Raw genomic sequence first — 25,229 nt, 5'->3', positions numbered from 1 at the left:
AACCTAGAATTAATACTAGACCTAGAAACATTCGGGTTTGGCCATGCGTCTCTTAAGACAAAAACTCAGAGTTATCATAAGGGCGTCACCTTTTCCAAGCAAAATTTTTCCTTTGCAAAACTACCCAATGCCTGTACTATTAAGCTATGTTATATTTTGTGTGGGACCATGTAATTACACATTAGTTCTTTCATATATTGCAAGTTATATGAAATTCCCGGTAAATAAAGCAAAAATAGGATCAGGATTTTTTTGAAAATTATTATAAAAAAAGATGTTTCAATTCAATAAAATCCAAAATCAGATATAAAATATATTCACAATAATTACAATTGTTTGTTTCTACTCCTACTTTATTTCTTCATAATCACAAGTTGTCACTAATACTAAACACTTTAAAATCAATTCTTCGCGAATTCCTAACGAATAGCTTACGTTAAAATTAATAATAGACAGCCGAAATTGTAATAATTAAATTAATTAATGGGATTAAATAAATTTTTTTTAACGACATTAGGTCAACTAAAAGATTTTGTTCCTATTAATATTTATCCCTTTCCACAATTCCAATAAATACTCTTTTTAAAATTTTTGTTTAAAACTTAATTCTTTAAATGTTAAAATTAGTAGTACATCATGCTCAGTCTTGTTTAAAAATAAAATACCTGATCTTTTCTGAATAAAAATTAATTGCTTATTACCTATTCTTCTTCGCCGATTTTAACGAAATTATGTTGTAGTAATTCGGCGGCTGTCGCTCGTTCTTTTGCATTGTGTTGTAAACATCTATTAAGGAAATCGTGACCTTCATCAATGAGATTTTCGGGAGCTTCCGGTCGATCACCCATTCCAACGCGGAACATTATTTGGTAATTTGAATCAAATTCCGCCCAAGGTCTCTTTACAACAAAATTAATTTAACAAAAATTAATTTAGATAAAAAATATTTACCTTTCCTGTGGCCATTTCAACAACTACACAACCAACAGACCAAATATCAGCTGCCCTTCCATGACCATTCACTTGGGTTTTCATAAACATCTCAGGAGCCATGTAAGCTAAATAATAAAAATAAATATAACTTAGTAAGTTTTTCAAATCAAAATTTACCTTGAGTTCCAATAAATCCTTGTAACTCCCCTGGCATAGTAGTGTGGGATTTAATTTTCACAGCACACCCAAAATCACCAATTTTCAAACAATTCCCTTCATCAGCCAAAAAAATATTGGCAGTTTTGATATCACGATGAACAATACCATGTTCATGAAGAACAGCAACACCACAAGTCAACTGATAAGTATACTTTCGAATTAAAATTTCTGGTAAACCATTTTCAGTTCCAGCAACTAAACTTTCCAACGTCCCTTCAGGACAAAATTCCATAAAAATTAACATCTCCTCCTTATGGACTTCTAATCCGTAATATCGAACGATATTTCTATGATTAATCCCTTCTAAAATTTTTATTTCTTCGGTTACTTTGCGAATTGTTACAACATCATTCGGTTGAAGACTTATTTCTTTCATAGCCATCATTTCTCCGGTTGTATTATTCACAGCTGTGTAAACTTTCCCGAATCTTCCTTGGCCGATTTTAATACCTCTTTGCCAAGTAAATGTAACGTGGCGTCTTCGAATGTGTGCTTTATGATTCGCTTCTTTCGGACAATTCATTACAGTTCCGATTAATTCGGCTTCTTTTAACTTTTTATCTAAAGACTCTTCCAATTCGTTTACAGCTGCCATTAATCTTTCTTGTCGAACGGTCGATTTTTTATTTGCTTTTTCTAAGCCTTCGCTTAAACTGACGCATTTTGGACCATTAGAAATTCTTGGCGATTTTTCCGGACTCGATTCGACACTTTGCTTACGATTATTGGACCGTTGAGTTTTATAAGGTGGTGTTCTTGTACTTGGAGAAGATCCTCGCCCTCTTAAAGATTGGCTTCGAGTGAATTCCAACATCAGTTTTGGAGTGTGAACATCCGGCGTCATCGAACCGATTACATGCGAAATACACGCATCCATACTTTTTTTAAGATCGTCGAATTCCTCGTCGGTTAAATACATAGTATTTTGAGGTTCGCAAACCGTTAAAAGAAAATCAAGACCTTGGTAAGCCCAACGCGGTCTTCTCCCGCGTCCTCTTTCGCACCTCTCCATCGTAAATTTCATCCAAAGCTTTGCAAATTGAATCATACTTCGCGATAACTTTTCTCTGGCATCTTTCGGTATAAACTCAGACATTTCTTTGTAAAATTCAAATCCGAATTTATAACCTTGTAATAGAATCTCTCTGCATCGTGCGATTAAAGTCATTTTTTCGGCATCATCTAAATGCTCCATAGGAAGAGAATCACACATAACTTGGGCTTTTTCGATTGCGTTTGCTATGAGACATTTTAATTGGACGTATTGGTGCTTGAAATCCTCGATAATGTCGATGTTGAGGTGATGAGTGTTGTTTTTAAGAACGGTTCGTGCGAATGCCATCGTTTTTGCTACCATTTCTCTTTCGTCTTTAAAAACACCTTGAAGTTCACGTAGCATTCCCAAAAACATATTTCTGAAAAATACAAAAAAAAAGAATAAATGCAAATATCTAATCAATCAAGGAAAATTACTCACAAAAGTTTGTGAAAGATATGCAAAGTGACGTCTATATAAATACTATAAAGGTATAGCAATGAATACTAGTCTAAAGGGCAATAGAAGTGTGCTATTTATGGACTAAAGCAGTTTTAGCAGCTGTTTATCTAATAAATAGAAGTCCAATAACTGCACACAAATACAAAGTACCAACAGTTTTTTGGTTTAAGAAGAAGCACGATCTTAAAAAATTAAGGGTATGTGGTTGCATTAGTTTTTTGAAGATTCCAAATGCATTGATCAGTGATAAATTCGCGAGTAAATCAATTAAAGTGCGGATGGTTGTCCTAACGGATATCGATTATACAAAGTAGAAGAAAATAAAATATATGCAGGAAGAGACGTTGTAATGAATGGAAATTCGATTTTAAGACACAAATCAAGAGGACATTCAAAATTAAACAAGACGGAACGCATAAAGCAAGAGTAATGACAAAAGGTTTCCAACTAAAAGAGAAATTGTCAACAATACAGAATGCTCCAGTACCCAACAATAAGAACATTACTTGTACATGCAGTACAAAAGACTTGGAAGTTACAACAGTTGGATATACTATCAGCTTTCCTGAATGGAGAACTTACGTCTGAAGTTTATATAAAAATACCAGAAGATTATAAAACTGAAAAGGGTACTGTTTTGAAACTAAATCGAGCTCTTTATGGATTAAAGCAGTCTCCAACATGTTGGAATAATACATTCAACGCGATAATGTTAGGAAACATGTTTATGAAGTCGCAGCATGATTTTTGTCATTAATATATGTCGATGACATTATAGTAACAGGAAAATAAGATAAAATAAACGAAACTATAAGATTACTAAAAAAGGTATTTAATGTAATTGTTTTGGAAGAGTTGAAGAAATTTATAGGAATGGAAGTGAGTCGAAACCAAGAAATTTTGTATATTAAGCAAACTTGGATGATAGATAACTTTAAAAATGTTTAATATGACACACTGTAAGGTTCTAATGAATACTGAATATCAAATAAACGAAAAAGATAAAGTGCTAGATGTACCATATCGCAAGTTAATTGGATGTTTGATGTATCTGGCAGTTTTAAGGCCACACATTGTTTTCTATATCAGTACAGTTCTGTTGAGCAAATATCTTGATAAGCCTAGTGAGGGATAATGGAAGACAGCCAAAAGACGAGAGAGAAAGGAATAAAATACACGAAAGCATCAAAAAAACTAATTGAATATATAGATACTGATTGGGCTGGAGACAAACACAACAGAAAAAGGGGTTAAAACAATATTTTTTTCACAGAAGTGACGTTGTGTGGCTTTGTCGACAGCTGACTTTTTTTCTTCTTTATTTATGGACAGTACTAGTGTAATGTCTATGATATAGGCATATGAAAATACGAAAAGATCAAAATATATACAGTGCTTCCCAAAAGTAACGGATAAATTCATTAAAACAATTAAAAACGGTGTATAGAAAAATCGTTGAAACTGGTGGGTGTAAAGATTTAAATTTTTTCCGCCATTTTTAAACTAGTTATGACGTCATCGCTATTTTTTTTTCAAATAACAATCCCCCAAATAGTAATAGTAATATTATTTATTACGGAATATGAAAGATGGTTTTTTTTGAATTTGGTAAAGTCAAAATTAATATTAATTACATAAAAAACAACGACAAAGTTTCATGATTTTCCATTCATTTGAGGTAGAAAAATAGCAGTAGCCATGCGTAACCATGACAACCAGTTGTTTTAGATATTTTATTAAGACAATGATTAATTTTTGATATCTGAAACAATTGGTTGCCATGGTTACGCATGGCTACTGCTATTTTTCTATCTCAAATGAATGGAACATCATGAAACTTTAAGATGATTTTTCTCGTAAATTTTCTTATGTAACCAATATTAATATTGACTGTACTAGATTCAGAAAAAAGTCCTCTTTCATATTCCATAATAGAAATGGGGCATTCCTATTTGAAAAAAATATCGATGACGTCATTACTCGTTTAAAAATGACGGAAAAAATTTAAAATCTATACCAAACAATTGCAAAAAATTTAAATCTTTAGACCCGTTTCAACAATTTTTCCATAAACTGTTCTTAATTATTTTAACGAATTGGACCGTGTTATACAGCACTTGACTAAGCGACATAGTATCGTTTTTAGAGATTTTCATGCTGCCTGGTAGGTAAAGGTGTAACTTATCTTAGAAAAAATGTAGAATACCGAAAGACAATACTATTTGTTTTAAAGGATAAAGCTAAGCGCCAACCACGTTATACAATTTTAAGTCCGATTTGCATCATACGTCTAAGAACCGACTTAGATACAATTGTAGTTCTAGGTATAGTGTATTACACTAGCACTATCACTAGAACTAACATAAGACAGCAATGAGAGCAGCGATAAGAGCTGCGCAATATTCGTTTCTGTGATATGCTGTTTATAGTGGAGCGTTGATAATAGCGACGATCTCTGCTTTGTAGGTGACGTTTCATTTAATATTGTAATATAATAAATACCAATACGTTTGGAGAATTTCATCACCTTTATAAACAACACCCTGCAAAATTCATGTAATATACATCACTGTACCACTAATTTATTGAAACCTTATCGAAGACAATAAATTGATACAGATAAAGACTACTTTAATCAGATATTAAGTCATTAAGTCATGAGAAATTGCTAAATTTTATTAAGGCCACCTTACAGTAAGCAATTTTTCTTGCATGCAAGGTATCTTGCACGAAGTTATTGCGACAATATTTTGAATTTCTAAGCGATTAGTATTTTTGTAACCAAAAGACTTCAAATCGAGTCTTAGGAGTGTTAGGAATTATTATTGTTGGTAGTTTGGTACTAACCTAACTTTAGAACATACCCAACCCGGGCGTGACATTCGTTTTTACACTTGTTATAGAAAGAATTGTAGTTGTAGCATATTTAATAAAAGCAATAAACTAACTAATTTAACTTCAAAGACTCCAATCATTATTTACTGACTTAACAAGATATCTACCTAAAGTTTTCCCAATATATTTATCATTTCAATAGAAAAAAACTAGGCATAAATTGAACAGGGATGCTTACCTTTAGTAACTTAGAAGGAAATATTGAAAGTATAAATAAGCTAGAAACGTGCCCTATTATGAGCTAAACTTATTCTCCAAATTTCATTTTCCTGGTGTTCTTGAGAAAAAAAAATAAACCAAAATTTTTTGAAGGACGTAGCTCCCTAAGGGAGCCAAAGTTACCCATAATTCCTATAAGAAAATATCCTTAAAATTCCCTAAAGAATCGCCCCCTGTCATTCAGATACACCCTTCATATATAGCTTTTTAGAAATAAAGATTTACAAAAAAGGACGTGGAAATACAAAAAATGACAATAATTAATTTTTTTAATCTACTTACTTTTGATTAACATCATCATCTTCTTCATGTTGAATTTCAATTTGAATCTCATCGAGTCGTTCCATAAGCCTTTCACCAATCCCACTCATTAATTTACAAAGAATCGATGTCATTTTCTTCATAGCTAGTTGCCAACCGAGTCTTTTTAAATCCGGTCCTTGAATACTCGGGGCCACTTCAACAATAAATTTCCACTCTTCCTCCAATAAATTTTTCTGGAAATTATCGTGTTGCAACAGCGCCCACTCCTCTAAATACTCCAAATAATCCTTAAAAACTTCCTGTAGCGTATCGTCGAAAGAATCCAAACTTTGCACATAAAACTCTTTCGCGTCTTTTGAACTTCCGCTTAAAGCGACGTGATAATTTGTAAGTACCCGATCTCGATGGCGCGTTGCTATACGAATTCCATCTTTTAATTCGCGCGTTAATTGTCTTATACTTAACGGGGATGGGTTTTTTGGTTTTTGTTCGAGTCGCATTAAAAGAAATTCGTGGATTACTTTTAAAGGTACCGTTGATAAGTATAAAAATACTGCTTTGTATGAGGGTAAATCTAATGATTTAGCTTCAGGCGAATGACAACCGTAACGGATTAATTCTAAATCATGATCATCTTCTGTTAGATTTGAAGTTGAATTTATAAATATTTCTGTATCACCCGGTCTTTCCAATGTAATCTGAGCTCTCATTAAAATATCTGTGTGCAATTTCTCTAAAAATTGCATACTTTTATTTAAACCTCTCGTTTTTAAAATATTTTCAATATATTTCCTATAAGGATTAGTTTTTAAATCCATCGATTTATTCGTTAAGAATAATTGGTGCGCGTAAATATCTAAAGGCGCTTTATCGACTAGATAATCAACCGATGAATTTGAACTGTTGCTATCAGAAGGACTTGTTGAATCAGCTGAACAACCATCATAAGAAATCGTTGTTGGCCAATGAAAATACTTATTCTCTAAAAACGCTAACATTCGGCCCAAAATAGCTAATTTTAATCGTTGATGTTTCATCATATTATACCAAAGACACATTGCTTTTACCCTCCCAACAAATTCAGGACTTTTATAAAGAGGATAAACCTCCGCGAAAGCTTTACTCGACATAAAAAGTCCCTCAACTTTTTCTAATCGTTGCATTAATTCTTCGACTTCCCGCAAAGCATCGTTTTGGGCTTCTAAACACGATGTACAAAACATTGATAAACATCCAGAACAATCATCCGATTCAACACCACTATCTTGACTTGTCACAGAAACACGTTTTTTCTTCCTACGGAATTTATACATCATGATTTCATTTAATAATGAACCAATACACTCGCGAGCTATACAAATATAATTATCTTCGTCGACGGTTGTACGTCCAGCGTGGTACGCTTGAAGTTCCAACCAAATTAAATCTTTTATTTCTAGTTGCCATAAAGCTTCTTCTTTACTTATCTAAAATAAATAAAAAAAAATATATAATTTAAGAATTAGCGATAAGTTGTTATTTTTATTTAGACGTGTGGTGTGAATTTATAAATAACTTTAGTGAGATTCGTTGAAATGTACGATTCTCAGAAATCAAACGAAAATTTTATTTTATTTACAGTGTGTAGATAAAGATTATGAATTCTCTGAAATTATTTTTGAATTTATAGTCAATTTCTAACAAAAAAAAGGGTATAATTCAAGAATCATCATGTCGCTTAAAAATCGATTATTATTTTTTTAATCACCGGGAAATCAGTCAAGTCACTCGAATGGTTCAAAAAATCACTCAAATAATAAAAAGATCGGAAAAGTGTAAAACTTACTGAAAAATCACTTTAAAGTTTCGACGTGACGCCACTTAACTATATATTTTCGCAGCACATTTGGTTAAAACGCATCTTTTCGGGTGAAATACGGTTGTTTCTTAGGTTTTCGACGGACAATGACTAAAATATCGTTGATTACCATCTATAAACTAAAGATAACCTAAAATCTATCTGATGTCCTACCCTCTTTAACTTATTGATTCCTGAATGCTAGATACTGTTAGCAAAAGAGTAATTATTGCTATCAGACGATTAAATACTGCTAGTAAAATACTAAAAACTGCTTGGAAAGGACGAAAAAATCTAGCTTTTAAAAACTAGATACTGGTTTCAAAATAATATCTATTGCTTCCAGAATCCTAAACACTGCTGTTGAAGATTTTGACCTACTTGGACAGGAGGAAATCGGCATCCAAGACTACTTATTGTTTTCTAAGACTTTAATAATTGTTTGGAAAAGAGATATGCGTTCCAAAAAGCTACCTACAGCTTCCAGAATGTTAAATACTGCTGGAAAAGAGTAATAACTCCTTGGAAAGAAGAGATATGCTCGCTAAAAAGCTATGTAATGCTGTCAGAATGCTCAATGCTACTGGAAAAGACTAATAACTACTTGGAAAGAAAAATTATGCTCTCCAAAAAAGGTACCTACTGCTTCCAAAATGCTAGATACTGGTGGAAAAGATTACAATCTGTTTGGAGAGACTATATAGTGCTAACAAACAACTCTAACAAACTGATTGGAAAGACGAGATACTACTTCCATAAGTCTACTCACTGCTTTCAGAGCTCTATATGCTACTAGAAAAGATTAAGGCCTACTTGGAGAAGACTAAATACTGCTGGGAGAAACTATCATCTGCTTGGAAAGACAAGATACTGTTTCCAAAAGACTGTTAACTACTTTCAGAATGCTAAATATTGTTGGAAAGACTACTAATTGCTTGGAGAAAGTTAGATATTGTTGGCAAAGACTATTTAATGCTTTCAGAAGACAATGTGCTGCTGCCAAAACACTACTAAGTGCTTGGAGATTACAATACTACTGACTGAAACTATTCTTCTGTTGAGTGATATCTTTCTGTGTCATAATTGTGTGTTAGAAATTCCACTTCGAGTTAGGTTAATTAAAATTTAAACTAGTGCGAATTTCTCAAATGTCGGGTTGGGCATGGAGTGCACGGCTCAACCCGAATGATTCTAGTTCTAGGTCTAGTTTTAGTTCCAATTTTACACTAGCACTATCACTAGAACTAACACAAGACCAATAACTAGAATCATTCGGGTTTAGCCGTCTTGAGAGACGTGCGGCTAAACCCGAATGTTTCTAGTTCTAGGTCTAGTGTTAGTTCTAGTTTTAAAAACTGCTTCCAAGACTACTTATTGCGTTCAAAGACATTAATAATTATTTGGAAAAGAGATATGCTTCCCAAAAAGCTACCTAATGCTGTCTGAATGCTAAATACTACCGGAAAAGACTAATAACTACATGGAAAGAAGAGACATGCTCTCCAAAAAAGGTACCTACAGTTTCCAAAATGCTAGATACTGGTGGAAAAGATTACAATATGCTTGGAAAAGACTAGATAATGCTAACAAACAACTACAAACTGATTGGAAAGACGAGATACTACTTCTATAAGTTTACTTACTGCGTTCAGAGCTCTATATACTACTAGAAAAGATTAAGGCCTGCTTGGAGAAGACTAAATACTGCTGGGAGAAACTATCATCTGCTTGAAACGACAAGATACTGTTTCCAAAAGACTATTAACTACTTTCAGAATGCTAAATATTGTTGGAAAGACTACTAATTGCTTAGAGAAAGCTAGATATTGTTGGCAAAGACTACTTAATGTTTTCAGAAGACTATATACTGCTGCCAAAACACTACTAAGTGCTTGGAGATTACAATACTACTGGCTGAAGACTATTTACTGAAACTATTCTTCTGTTGAGTGATATCTTTCTGTGTCCCTTCCATTACAGATTTAAAAATTGCTGCTACAACACTCGATTCTGTGTCACCCAGATGCAACATATCTTTTTAAAGGGGGGTAGGGCCCCCCTCTTTAAACGTTACATTCAGATCCACCTAATTTACTGATTTATTTCAGAATTTTATGTAGAAATTCCACTTTGAGTTAGATTAATTAACATTTAAACTAGTGCGAATTTCTCAAATGTCGGGTTGGGCATGGAGCGCATAGCTAAACCCGAATGATTCTAGTTTTAGTGTTAGTTCCAATTTTACACTAGCACTATCACTAGAACTAACACAAAACCTAGAACTAGAATCGGGGTTTAGTCGTCTTGATAGACGTGCGGCTAAACCCGAATGTTTCTAGTTCTAGGTGTAGTGTTAGTTTTAAATGTTATTTAGCGTTAGATTGTGGTACATTCTTATGGAAAAAAATAGAACCAACACTAGACCTAAAACCAGAAACATTCGGGTTTAGCCGTGCGTCCCTTAAGAGGGCATACTTTTATTGCACTAAAACTAGACCTAGAACTATAAATATTTAGACGCACGGCTAAACCCGATACACAGTCTATGTAACAAAACGTGACATCACATCGAAACTTTAATGTGATTTTTCGGTATGTTCTACACTTTTCCGCACTTTCTCTAGTTTATATTAAGGTTGCATAGCGCCCTCAGTGCCTTTTTTTGAAGTAGGAAAACTTTTTTGCTGCTGATGCTGCTCTCCAGAATAGTATTCCGAAAGTAGTAATACAATGAAAATTAGCATAATAGGTAAGTCGTGCTGCAAACGTGATGGTTATATTTCGTATTTCCCTAACGTATACAGGTGTCTCAGCGAGACCGGTCATTAGACGTTTCTGGCGTTCTGGCCAAAATAAAAATTAAAAAATTCAAACTTAAGTATTAACAATTACGTTCTCTTCGACTCAAATATTTTCAGATTTCTAGCACTTCCGTTTATGCCGGAAGTCGCCACCTACTTTATTTTTTTAAATGGAACACCTGTATATTTTTACATATTTGGATTTGTTTGTTTTCAAGGTTTATAAATAACTTTACTTTTTACTCTGTCTAGGTAAATCTATGTCTGCTCCAGCAGACATTTGTTAAAAAAATCAGAAAACACTCGATTTTTGAGATATCAATTTAGGATTCAGAACATGCTTAAGCCACATGATGGAATATGTTTTGGTGCCGAGAACGGCTGTCCAGATCGTTTGGTCACTTTACTAGGGCACGTTAACTTTTCGAAATTTGGAAGTACCATAACTTCATTTTTTTAAATGGCACCCCCCATATTTTATTACTTAGCCGTCTCATTTTACATCTTTTATACGCCATATGTTCTATACCATTAATAGTTTGGGAAATAATTAGGGTTTTTTGAGAAATGCTCACATCGTATCGATATTAACCGGTCTCGCTGAGACACCCTGTAGTTCCTGTATATTGCTGTATTCAACTTTTTGGAGATGTTCTCTACATGTGCTTACCAGTTCAGTTTGTTGTCTAAATGTATTCCTAGAAATTTTAGGTTATTATACTTTGTCCCAACATTGTTTTGAAAATGTAGGTATTGAGTCTTTTCTTTTAGACCATTTGCCCCAAACCATTCCTTTGTAGATACTAATGTTTGATGGATTTTATTTCACAGATAACACAAGTTGTTCGCAATTGATATAAAAGTGGTGTCATCCGCGTACAAGCGCACACTGTCTTAAGTACAGAATAAGGCATATCACTAACATAGATTACAAACAAAAGTGAACCTAGAATGGACCATTGTGGCACTCCTACATTGATATTACACATTTTAGATAGAGTTCCATCTATTATTACCGTTTGTTTATTATTGGATGAATATGAAGTTATGCTAAGCTCTGTACCACTTATACTATAATATTCTAACTTGTACAGGAGAAACGAGTGGCTAACACTATCAAACGCTCTATTAAATCGATGCTCATCAATTCGACATATTTTCTTTGATCGATTGCTTTGATAATACAGGGTTATTTATAACATACGGAGCAGATTAAAAGAGCAAGTACTAGGGGCCAAACTGAAGATATTTTCTTAATAATGTTTTGACTACAACGTAATAATCACAAAGATATAAAGCATTAAAATTGAATTAATTGCCCAGCATTTCTTACGATATACGGTATTACATTACGTTTAAATTCAAACTGCGAATATTTCGGGGTTACTTAAGCAATGCCTCATTAGCACCAATAAAAAATCTTTGTAATAGGGCAGTTACGGCTATTTAAACATTTGTTAAATCACTCAAATGCTGGTGTTTGTTTTTTGAGAACCGCTGATACCATGTTTTTATTGCTGTCAATCCAGTTGACTTAGTTACCTAGCAACGGACATGTCATTTAATTTTAATAATCAATGTCATTTAACGTCAAAATTAGAATTTTTACTAATCAAAAAATACAATGGTAATGTACAGTAACGAAGAATACGTAGATATGTTTATTATTTATGGAGCTGCTGGAGAAAACGCTGCATACGCAAGACGTCTGTATTTAGAACGATATCCAAATCGACAGATCCCTTCTGAAAACACTTTTCTTCAGTTAATCCAGCGGGGAAGAGAGACAGGAAATTTGCAACCTAAGAAAGGTCTTGGTGGCGGTAGACTAAACAGACATGGAGTGAATGTGGAAGAAGAAATTCTAAAAATTGTGGAAGCGGATCGAAGCACGAGTACTCGTCAAATTTCTCACCAACTCGAGGTATCCCAGAATTTTTTTGGCGTACGTTGAAAAGTAACGGTTTACAACACCCCTATCATTTTCAAAAAGTGCAAGGACTGACTCCCGCTGACTATCCTTTGCGGTTGCAATTTTGCGAGTGGCTACTAAATCGTACCAACAGAGAAGCAGATTTTGCGGACAGTATACTGGTAACGGATGAATGCTGTTTTACCAGAAATGGTGTTCTAAATGTTCACAATTCCCATGTGTGGTCGGACGAAAATCCACACGTTATTCGTCAAGGCTCTTTTCAACAACGATTCAGAGTGAATCTATGGGCGGGAATTGTGAACAATACGTTAATAGGACCTTTCGAATTACCAGGAACTCTTAATGGAACTTCTTATTTACAGTTTTTACAAGAAAATCTGCCAGTACTTCTGGAAGATATTCCGCTACTTATGCGACGTGAGATGTGGTTTATGCACGACGGTTGTCCTGCACATTTTAGTCGTAATGTACGAGATTTCCTCGATAATGCTTTTCGGCAAAAATTGGTCGAGGTGGACCTATTCCATGGTCACCACGTAGTCCCGATCTTAACCCATTGGACTTTTTTTTATGGGGATTCATGAAGGATAGAGTATATGCCACCGAGGTTAATACAATCGAGGAACTACGACATCGCATCACTGCCGCTACAGAGGACATACGTCCACGATTTCCACGATTATCGTTAAATTGGATTCGTCGTGCGCAGTTGTGCGTCGAAATGCAAGGACAGCACTTTGAACATATGTTACAAAGAGATTATTATTATTATGTTATTTTCTTGTTTTAGAGATTTTGTAATTTTGCATTTAAAACATTATTATTATCCGTTTCATAAATTAACATCTATTATTTCTTTTCATAAATTACGTATTAAAACTAAACAATTAAATTGTCTACTTTGACAGCTCCTTCAAAAATGAGGATGGCGTTGACAAGTATATTAATTGTTCTTTAGTGAATATCAGCGGTTCTCAAAAGTTGACGCTAACTTAAAAAATTAACATGCGATATCTATGTAACTATTAAGATTTTAACAAAACATTATTAAGAAAATCTCTTCAGTTTGACCTCAAGTACCTACCCATTTAGTCTCCTCCGTATGTTATAAATCACCCTGTATATTGTACTATTTTATAGACTCCACTAGTAATAGATCACCCTTTTATATATTCGTCTTGGGGATTATTGAGAACCTCATGTTTCTTAAATAAATTTGTCAGTCTCACAGCTATTAATACGCTCGAAAATTTTAGAAATTGCAGAAAGTATTGATATTGGTCTATAGTTTGCTGAATTTTCATATTTTACCAACTTTTAATTCAATGGAGTCGTCTTGAGAGACGATTGTTGTATATTTTTATTGAAAGAAAAGTAGAACTAACATTAGACCTAGAACCCGATACAACCCGACTAATCCCGATATAGTGTTAGTTTTACACTAACACTATCACTAGAACTAACACAAGACCTAGAACTAGAATCATTCAGATCCGAATGTTTCTAGTTTTCAGTCTAGTGTTAATTCTAGTATTAACACAGAGTTCATTGACACACAGTCTATCTAACAAAACGTGACGTCACATCGAAACTTTAATGTGATTTTTCGGTATGTTCTACACTTTTCCGCACTTTCTTTTATTTTTAACGTGTTTTTTTGGGTCATTACACATTGATTAAAAAAATCATCGTTTTTTATAAATCGTTACGTGTCTTAATTCTTGAATTTTTCCAAAGAAAAGTAGCAAATTATCAAAATAAGAAACACTCCTAAAAGTTTAGTTATCAAACAATACCTAACTTATCTAAATAATTTTCTAATCTCAAGGACATAGTACAAAAATTTTTTTTTTTAGTTGTTAACTTTAGTCATTAAATTTCCTGAAAGATAAATCCAACACAAAAAAATAATCTCGATTTCCATTTAAAAAACAATTTTGATTCACCTACATAATACGTAACTATTTATATTTTATTCAGATGATAAAATTTGAGTCATCACTTCAATTACGATTAATCCCTTTAAAAAACAATTCAACTCATAACCAATAAATTTATTTATTTAATTACTTTCAAAACAGACTTACGTGTTTTCGAGGTGGACGTTGATCATTTCCTGATCCTTTATCCCTTTGGACACCCATATTGATTAAAACGCCGAAAGTCCGATGGAATTCGATTCGGGATGGAGGGCATCTCTTGATAAAGCTTAAATCGCCGTTTGCAAAACTACCGGAAACCGATCGAGCTTGACGTCGATTTAAAGGGGCCACACGTTTAGATGCTAAACTTTTAAATTGTTTCGAACTTTCCACTTGAACGCTGGGTTGTGGTGTTGATGGAGGAGGCGGTAATAAATCAGGAACGGTTTCTTTTGATTCCGGTTGAGAATTGAAATTTTGTGCCAAACCAATATCTAGTTTTAAATCCCGTTCGGAACCTCGTTGAAGTTTCATGCTGCGTTTATCCGCACGTTTAACAACTAAATCATAATAAATTAATAAAAAATTAATTAAATAAATATTAAAAAAAATAATTTACTTTGTTCGGTGGAATTATTTTCGGATATTTCTGCTTTGGCGAGGAGTTCATCGTACATAAAACTGACGGTGTTTCTCCGGGAGATGTTCCTCTTGTCTGGGCGAACCATCTTTGGCAGGTTTTTTAGACCGGATGTACTACGAAGAAAAATAAATACGTAAAATAAATATATAGTGCGCGAAAAGTCACGACGTTACATAAAATGGCCGGGAGACGACGTGCGAAAGAGGTAAAAAGTATTTTTTATTATTTTTTATCTTATCTTATCATACAGTGCGAAACTGTGCGACGTTTGTTTTTGGAGTAATCTTAGAAGAAATGAGGTTTTGGAGGTTAAAATTAAATATTAAAAAGTTTAGTGAATTAAATGAGATAAAAAGATTAGTCGTAAAAATGTTACGTTATGAAAAGTTCTTCCAAAGAAATAAGAAATTGATATTTTCAATGTTAATGATTTTGAATAGTGGAACGGCGCACATATGGGTATTTGACCATTATACGCTGCCAAAATTTTTTATTGCTTAGATTGCTGACTATTGTTTCTAAACCTGAGGAAGGAAAAAAATACAAATTAATCTTCTTCGGAAATAACTCCCTCTTCGTCATTTTCGGATGGAAAAACCATTGGGTTTAGGTGTGCTGGCAGAAGCATATTGATGATTTCAGAAAAAAACGAAGTAAATTTTCTTTTTTTTAAAGTCCTCATGCTACTGAGCAAGGGATCTGAGCTCAAGAGAAGTCAATTTAACCCTCCAGTTGACGGGTGGTTTAAAAATCACACTGTTCGACGGGCTGGGTCCCTCAGACCCAAAGTTGATGCTTATTCCTCCCACAATAACACAATAAAATATTAAATTTATTGTATTCTACTGTTACTCGTCTTATTTTGTACTACTGAAAGTAGAAATCGTTATCAAAAAACAATTGCCGAAAAAGTTATTATTTATTAGAAAAAATGTTACATTTAACGTAGTTTACACAAAAAAGTGTAAATAAAAAAAATTTGAAAACAATATAAGAAAAATTTTTTCCTAAACGCAAACTAAAATGTTCAATAAACACAAAAGAAAATTGAATTTTGATATATATACAGTCTATGCACAAAATGTAGATGGTCAAACATCTTAAACAAAATTCTCTGCGCAGTCGGTGCAGCATGGATTTGAATGCTCCAAACAGATGTAGTACCACAAAACTTGCAAAAATATTTCGATTTTCGGTCGTTGCAGTATTTACACCTTTGTCGACAGTCGAAACCGTTTAAGATTCTTGTGAAGTTGGGAGTCCTGATAGTTGAACCGCTAGTCCTCTTACGTTCCGCGGTAGGTTCGGTTTATTAGCTCGTATTTTCAGCTCGTTTTTCTTGCCCAGCTGCTCCAAAAACAGTCGCCTGCTTTATGAAAGTTCGCCATCAGGATTATTACTTTTATTTATTATGAATGCGTTGATTGCTGCTACATTCAGTATGCCGATGAAAACCACCAATGGCCACCGCCTTGTGTTTCGGGCAATGTTGTAAGATGTAATCATTCTATCAACTACATCAACACCACTCATTGTATTATTATTTATTATAGAATGTTATAATTTCAGATTTTTTATTTTCACCAGAATTTTCGATTTTGCCATCATAGTGCATTGATGATACAACTAAAACATTCTTAGATTTTTTGGGTATTTACGATGTTATCGTCATATCAGCATGGAACGCGAAACCTGAAGGCCGTGCAGCCCTACCCTTCACATTTTTAATTTCATTCGGCAATGATTTTCTATTGGATTGGATTGTACTAACTACTGTTAGGCGATGTTCATGCAGCAATCGATGTACGGCTTCGACAATAGTGAACCAGTGGTCCATGGTAATATTCCGTCCTGTTCCCGAAATATGGTTGGTCATTCTCATAATGAGCGAGGCTGCAGAATTGTTCACTTGAAAGGATCCTGTAGGTTGTAGTCCACCATACAACTCCAAATGCGATGTGTAAAAGGTTCTTGTAATCACTGAAGAAAATATTCTTATCCCATATTTATTTGGTTTATTTGGAATGTAGAGCAACATCTTCCGCGAAATGCTAATAACATTTCGCCCAAGGTCACATATTCACCCACACTGTAATATTTTTTACAAACTTGATTAAATTTCTCAAATATGTTCCTACATCTCTACAGTAGACAAACCAAGGAATGGGATCCCCTGATAGCAAACAAAAATATACCTTCTTATTCAAAAGCAATCGAAAGAAATACTTCTTGTATTCAGGACTTTCCCTGAACAGAAGAAACTCCGTATAGTTACAACTCAAGGGATGCACCAGGAACATTTTATACATAATTGAAATCAATTACCTATAACATTTTTATTATTTATGATAAAAAAGGCCCAATAATAGGCCCAAAGCCCTTCTCGTAACTAAATGACAGACTATAAAATTAAATACAAAAGAGAAAAACATGTATTTAGTAAATATAAGAAGGTACAAAGAAGATAAATCAATTAAAAAAAATATTTGAAAAGATACAATAAAAAGATGATTTTGGTAGGTCTTACAGACCCAGCACGTCAACTGGAGGGTTAAGATATCTCTATTTCCTTGAAAAGCCTTAGTGAAATTGTTGCGCGCATCTGCTGCCTCCTCAGATAGTTGACCAATAGGTAGTACTGGATTTTTTTTTAAGACTGCTCCGTGAATTATTATGTTGTACATTGTTGGTGATATTGGATGTCAAGTGATGTACAATTCGACATATGAGTAGCTTAGAATCAAAAGCGAGAATCCACAATTAGTCATTTTCAGGTTTTATTTTATTTTGTAACTCTAGATGGCTCTCTGCATGATTTCCCTTTCTCATTTGTGTTAAAACAGACCATATCCCATGAAAATTGTTGCATAAATTTTGATCTGAGTTGCAAAATCGGCCAAATCCGCTGCTGTTTGTGCATCAGAAGTGGCTAAATCCACCGCGCATGCGTGAAAGCATTTATGATCATATGTTCGGCAGCGTTGGTTGATAGTACCTCTTTAAGTATCCTATAGAAACGCTAAATTTTTGTTCATTGCGGTTATTACATTGTGTAATATGGAAATTAACATTGAAGAAGAAGACAAACCACGGAAACGCCAAATATGATCAGCATCGTAGAAAAGGAACCGTAATAAAATAATTAAGTTCGTAATAGCGGTCAATTTTAGAGAGTATGTGCTCAAATATTTATTTGCAGATTAATAATTAAGGAAAAAACTACAAAGCATGTTTGCCGTCCAACATTTCTTAAAGTTCTGGGTATTACTAAACACACAGGGTAGAAGAAGTGGCAAGACGTTACTTCTTTGAGGGTAAGATTCCACAGGAAAAGAGGGACGGTGATAGAAAGACTGCTAAGTTTACTTCAAAATGCGCTTCTATAAAAACATTTACTAAGCAATTCAAATGCACAGAATCCCATTACTGCAGGGAACGAAGTTGAAGGCACTATCTCAGTAGTGATCTCTTTTGTACCTTTTTTTAATATTCGGTTTGGAACACTACAAACGGACACGTGTTCAAAATGTCTTGAATTAGATGAAAAAATAAAGAAAGAAACCGACAAAACTAAAAAGACTATTTTTAACGGAAAAAGGATCCATAAGCTTCGTGCAAAAGCTTTTTTAGCCTGTTGAAGGAAAAATGGACGGATTATTCACAATAACTTTGACCGTAAAAAAAATTTCGTTATTCCAAGACTTCCTGATCAGGCGACATACTACAGCCGGTTATATAACTTTTCTATTGTTTATACACTTTTTTATACACCTGGGGAGAACATGAGTTACCAAAAGGATCTAATGAAATAGCGTCTTGTGTTTATTACAGACTGCAACATATCGATTTTACAGAAATTTCTCTACAACGATGCGTTGGTTGCAGATGGCTGTGGAGGGCAAAACAAAAATTTGATTCTTATGTTAATGGTTAGAAAGTAACTCCTACACAAGGCGTCTTCAACTTTTGAAAAAATAGAATGCATTTTCCCTGTTCCTTGGCATTCATATAGTCCGCCTGATAGAGTGTTTACAGGGATAGAAAAAGTCATCACAAAGAAGGAGGTACTTTCTTAACCAGAGCAATTTTACACAATTTTGCAAAGCTATGGTCAGGTATTTCACTGGGGAAGTGAAGATCCTGATTTTGATTGCAAAAGTGAAGTAAATGCTATTATGAAGCCACCAGGGCGTTTCAAGCAGTGGCATTTCAAGTTTGCACCTTCCAAGCGTTTCTTTATTAAAAAGAATTAAAAAAAAATAGCATTCTTATTTAAGGCGAATTTACTTATAAGTCCGAGTTAGGGGGTTACAGTGGAGTTTGTAGAAAGGGAAAATGTGTAAACAAAGCAAATCCTAAACAAACATTTTGAAAAAAATGCCTGAAATATTTCATTTTGACTCATACATAATGATCTTAAATATTAAGCCGCAACTAAAACAGTTGTAAGACGGACACTTATTTTTACTGCTACAGTTTTTATGCATTCCTGAAAAAAGTTTTCGAGATAGCCGCTTTTGACATTAATGTACTCATACAAACGAGCAGTTTCCAGTGCTATAATGGAAGAATCCGCTATAAATGGTTTCTAGAATGATTTTCAACCTATAAATGAACTCGTAACTGATGCCTGCTCGTGTTGACATCATTCATATTACCGGAATTTGCTTTTGGCATATCCACTAACATACCAGTTTGTTTGCGAAATTTATCCTGTATTTCTATTTTCCCCTCTTTTTCCATTTGTTTCTCCTTTTCTGTTTTCCTTGTGTATTTTTTTACGCGAGTAAATTTGTATACCAAATGGAGAATGCTTTCAAAAAATCTTATCCTTGCATGTAAAATTGACATTCAATTGGTTGAAGTCGCACCACAAATGTAGCAGTTGCAGACTTTTCCATCAACCATAGTCATTATGAACGAAAAACTTCTTTCCATCAATATCAACCTGAGTTGCGATTAAACAGTTTATGCAATTTTGGACGTATTTCAGCTCTTCATTTGTGACATCGGTATTCTCTTTCATGAAACGAAATCTAATGGGGCGGCAGAATCGTGGAGAAGAAGGTATTGGATTTGCCCATAGTACTCTTTCAGAGTCTTTGCCACAAACTAATCGCACAGGTGCAAAGCAGCTCTGAAAAATATTTGCATCTGAATCAGCTTCCTCGTCAAATTTTTGCTTGAACTGTGATTGCTGCTATCCATGGCATCCCCATTTACATATAATTTTTAATGTATAATGTAACTTATAATACATTCAACATCATTCACATATTCAGACATTTGTGTAGGAAAAAATTGAAATTTTGCTCATCCGCGCCAAATTTTTTGATTATCTACTACTCAATACTCTAAAGTTGCGATATTAATAAGAAACGACACCGGATCTATGTCAATACCGTAACTAATACGTTAATGAACATAAACTTCTCTGAAAAAGTAATATTGCAATAAAATAAAAAAATACCTGTTACAGGTTTTTCTAATTTTGTGAGATTCACTTTTGGCCGCGTATAATGCTGAAATACCCCTACGTGCGGCGTAAGAATATTAATATAGGAAGAAGTGTTGGCAAGGCAAAGGTTATTTAGGATGAAAAGTTCGGGCGAATCCAGATACGGTGTGAGATGGTTAAATGAGGACATTATGTATTAGTAGGATATGAATACATGAATGTAAAAAGAAAAAAAGCTGTACGTGTAAACTGCAAAACGCCAAATAGTGAGCCAAGCAACAGTGATGAAGATACAATGATTGAACATTAAACCAAGCTTCATTATCCTTCTACCTATGAAGAAACCTATTATTTGAAGACCTTTTTGTGTAATTATGTGTTACTTGGATAACCCTTGGCATTAGAGTACTTCTATAATCCCCACAGTGTCTGATATCACTTTGACATCACCTTCAATAAGTCCATCCATTGTTTCTGATCAACCAAATGATTTGCTCAGATCGGTGTCTTCAGAGTTGATATCGAAACAAGATAACTCATACATTTTTACTTCTAGGAAGTTCCGAAACAGTGTTGCCAGATCTGGTGAAATTTCACCACATCTGGTGATCTTTTCGCGATCTGGTGAAATGGTGAAAACTTTAGAAAAAATTCACATTTTTTGTGATTTTTTAACTTTTCATTTTTTAATCGAATTTTCGAAAAAGGTATCCGATAAAAAAAAACATCACAGCCACAATGTATACATTTTTTGTAAAACTTTCGTAAAACTTTCCTTGGGCTGACATCTCGTAGTGATACTCCGAAATATCAAATATTTTTACGTTTATGTTAGGAACTTCGGGGAATTACCTATTGCTATAATATTCCGATTTACTCATCCATTCTCTTTACACTTTAGTAAAAGTTAATACAGTGATTGTTAAGGTGCATTAATTTTTATTTGTATATTCTGCAAAAAAATACCGGTAAGTAACTCAAATTTATAGTTATTTATTAATATTTATCCTTTGTGTAATCATTGACGAATTATATTATTTTTCTCGCTAGAAGTACGCACGATGAAAAAGTTTTTATTGATAAAGGACAAAGATGAACCTAAACCTCCCTCGCCTCAACCATCTACAAGCACATTTGGAATAGATGAAAATGTGACTCAAACGGTCGGTAAAGAAACATCTTCAAGTACGGAGGAAGAAACAGCGAACAAAACAAAGAGAAGGAAAAAATGTTATGCTCATAAATATCGAGTTGAATGGGAAGCGCATGAAGAATACAAAAAATGGATTAAAGAAAGTAACCTTGGCAAGCATTATTTTAAATGTGAAATGTGTAATAAAGATTACATTGGAGGCTCTGCTGCAGTGAAGAAGCATAATAGTTCCAGAAAACACATATTTAACATGGATTCATTATTTAAACAGCCAACATTAACACAAAAATCTTTCACTATTAGCAATAACAATATTTTAAAACAAAACGAAATTCGGATTGCAGCATTTATTGCTGAACACAACCTTCCAATAAATATTTCCGATCATTTAACCGAACTTACAAAATCTATTTGTACATCTGGGATTGAACCAAAAGAAGTTAGTCAAATGTCTTGTAATCGAAGTAAGTGTACAGCAATAATTAATAATGTTTTAGGAAAAACTAATTTTGAAAATATTGTTCAAAAAATGAAATTAAATAAATTTTCTGTGTTAGTAGACGAGTCTACAGACATATCACATGAAAAAAATTTAGCAATAGTTGTTAGAATTAATCAAAACTTTAATATCAAAGATGAATTTCTTGGCCTTTTTCCTGTTAAACAAGCAACAGCCCAAAATTTGTTTAATGTTATAATAGATTTTTTTAATCAGAATAATATACCATATAAAACAAACATGGTCGGGTTTGCAGCAGATGGTGCTAATACAATGATGGGCGGGCATCATTCTTTAAAAACCTTTTTTCAAGAACATATACCTGACTTATTTATTATGAAATGCATATGCCATTCATTAGCCTTATGTGCATCCCATGCCTGCAATAAAATACCAGACACAGTAGAGCAACTAATCCGCAATTTATTTTCCTATATGCAGCATAGTTTTAAAAGACAATCCAAATTTAAAGAATTTCAAATTTTCTTAAATATTAAACCTCATAAACTATTACATCCGTCCCAAACAAGATGGCTTTCTCTACAAGCAACAGTTGTTAGAGTTTTGGAGCAATATGAGGCTCTTAAATTGTATTTTAGAAGTGAAGTTTATGACGGTACATCAAGCGCCGCTAATATTTACAGTTTACTTGATCAACCCATAAATAAACTATACCTTGAATTTCTGGAATATATACTACCTATTTTTACAGACCTAAATTTAGAATTTTAATCTGAAAAGCCAAAAATTCAGGTCCTTTATTCTAGAATGTCTACCGCTTATAACTTATTGCTTAGCTTTTACATAAAACCAGCATATTTAAAAAATACTGATTTAACAATACTACAGTACAGAAACCCTGAAAACTCTCTTCCACTAGAAAAGGTATATTTTGGACCAAAGGTCATTTCAGCTCTACAAAAAAATGTAATCACGGATAAGTCTGAAAAACATAAATTTATGCTTAACTGTCTTCACTTTTATATAGAAGGAGCCCACCAAATTTTTAAGCGTTTTCCATTCAATTCGAGAGAAGTGGAAGTAATAAAACTTGCTTCAATTCTAAATCTAAAAAATATAAGTCAAACTGATAACATTGCTGATTTAGGGTCAAAATTTCCGCACTCAATAGAAAATTTAAATGGTTTGGATATAGAGTTTAGAACGTTAAAATTTTCAAGTGAATTTTAGTGAAATTTTAATTGAGAAATTGAAGAATTCTGGAAAGGTGTGTGTACCTCTCAACGGGGAGATGGCTCACTCCTTTTTCCAGAAATGAACGAATTATTTTCAATTATTTTGTGTTTACCTCATAGCAGCGCATGCGTTGAGAGGCAGTTTAGCACTATAAATTTAAACAAGACAAAATTACGAAACCGTTTGTCTTCAAGAACGTTAAGTGGGATTTTACATAGTAAAAGATTAATGGATGAACGTAATTGCTATGATTTTTGTATTACTAAAGAAGTAGTAGAAAAACATAATAGTAATATGTATAATAATGAACTGTAGGTTAAGGTTTAGCGTTGTTGTTTTTCTTGTTTTGTTGTTATTCTTCAATAAAATATAAATATGTAACCGTTTCTAATTTTTATTGCTGTAAGTTGATGGTACGTAGTATAGTAAGTAGTATGTACATGTGTACATATTAACAAAAATTGTTGGTAATAAATAAATGTAAAGCAAAAAAAAGGTTATCAAGGCTTAAAAATAGTTGGTGAAAATCTGGTGACTTTTTTCGTTTTATCTGGTGAATTTAATTTTTTTCATCTGGCAACACTGTTCCGAAATAAACCTGGTGTTTCCTATTAAACAAGCGTGCTGTTCCAAATGAAGTTTGACTATTGAACACCTGTATATACACATATTAGAATTCACGTAAGAATAATTTTTGAATCGTTAAAACCTCATTAAATTTCACCAAAGTTTTAATAAAGAATCCCAAATTATCATTTGATTTATATAATGAATTCAAAATAGAAATTTCCTCACATTTATTTTTAATATTCTGCGTAAAATACCTTTTTTTTTATGAGAATAAATTTTTTGGCATCAATTTTCTAAACTATTTTAATCACTAACCGAATAAAAAGTATCAAGTTCTTTAAACGTAATCGGTAATTATGCACACGTAATGACTGTTACAAATAAACATGTTTGGAAAATACGCTTACCAAGAACACTTTCTAAAAAAACTTTATAAACAAGACCTAAAATACCGTCAATAGAAATTTCGTGTGCAACGTAATTCGAGTAAAAACTAGCCAACACCAATAATTAAAATTAGAACACCCTAAAAAAAGGATAAGCACATTTCTTAAGCAAACTTTTTAAGCGGGAATAATTATTTATCGTAAAAACAACGATTGACAAGTGCTACGAGCAGAAACGAGTAAATACAGATAAAAATGATTTAACGCGATAACCATTTGATTTTTTTTAAAGATATACAAAGAGATAGACAAGTATTTATAATACCCGTAGCTGTCACGCTGTTTCCTCTCTCGTATTTTCCTCGAAATTCGTGTCCGAGGCGGTGTTTGTCCATAACAGTCGTAATTATCGATGTTGCTGTAAAAACCCAAAATAAAAACCCCAGAATTTAATGCACCGGAAGCGCCCGATTTTTGGCCCCTTAATATTATTGTTAGAAAAACACCAGCACTCACTCGATTTCATCGTCGTCGTGTGTCGACATCTTCATAAATTTAAACGAAAAAGTCTTACTTCTCACATCGTTTTAAAACGGCACATTTTCTTTTTACTTGTGAAACTTTTTAACCTTCATTTTGATGTGAACGCGAACATAACCTCACGTATACTGACAAGATAAAATAATGACAGATGATTATTACGCCATCTTTTGCACATCTGGACCACTTATCGATAAAATAACTTAATAAATATAATTAATAATAAATTACTTTATTTTTAAAAAGATAATTAAAAATG

The 25,229-nt window shown here is 33.4% G+C and overlaps 1 protein-coding gene across 2 annotated transcripts; it reads right to left on the bottom strand.

Annotated features, from left to right (window-relative positions):
- Nucleotides 1–300: 300 nt before the first annotated feature.
- Nucleotides 301–25,094, bottom strand: LOC111421241 (mitogen-activated protein kinase kinase kinase 4). Of its 2 annotated transcripts, XM_023054383.2 has the most exons (8): nt 24,947–25,094; nt 24,756–24,848; nt 15,144–15,280; nt 14,690–15,084; nt 6,047–7,494; nt 1,111–2,567; nt 952–1,058; nt 301–899 (listed from the first exon to the last, which is right to left on the bottom strand). In XM_023054383.2, the coding sequence occupies exons 1-8, from the start codon at nt 24,979–24,981 to the stop codon at nt 702–704; spliced, it is 3,870 nt and encodes a 1,289-aa protein (XP_022910151.2). In that variant the 5' UTR covers nt 24,982–25,094; the 3' UTR covers nt 301–701. The 2 variants fall into 2 exon arrangements, with proteins under 2 accessions (XP_022910151.2, XP_071051287.1); XM_071195186.1 differs by lacking the exon at nt 24,756–24,848.
- Nucleotides 25,095–25,229: the final 135 nt, after the last annotated feature.

Source organism: Onthophagus taurus, chromosome 3 (genome assembly GCF_036711975.1).
Source record: "Onthophagus taurus isolate NC chromosome 3, IU_Otau_3.0, whole genome shotgun sequence".
NCBI lineage: Eukaryota > Metazoa > Arthropoda > Insecta > Coleoptera > Scarabaeidae > Onthophagus > Onthophagus taurus.
The sequence above is the reverse complement of the archived record's forward strand: the minus strand, read 5'-3'. Positions and strand labels throughout refer to the sequence as shown.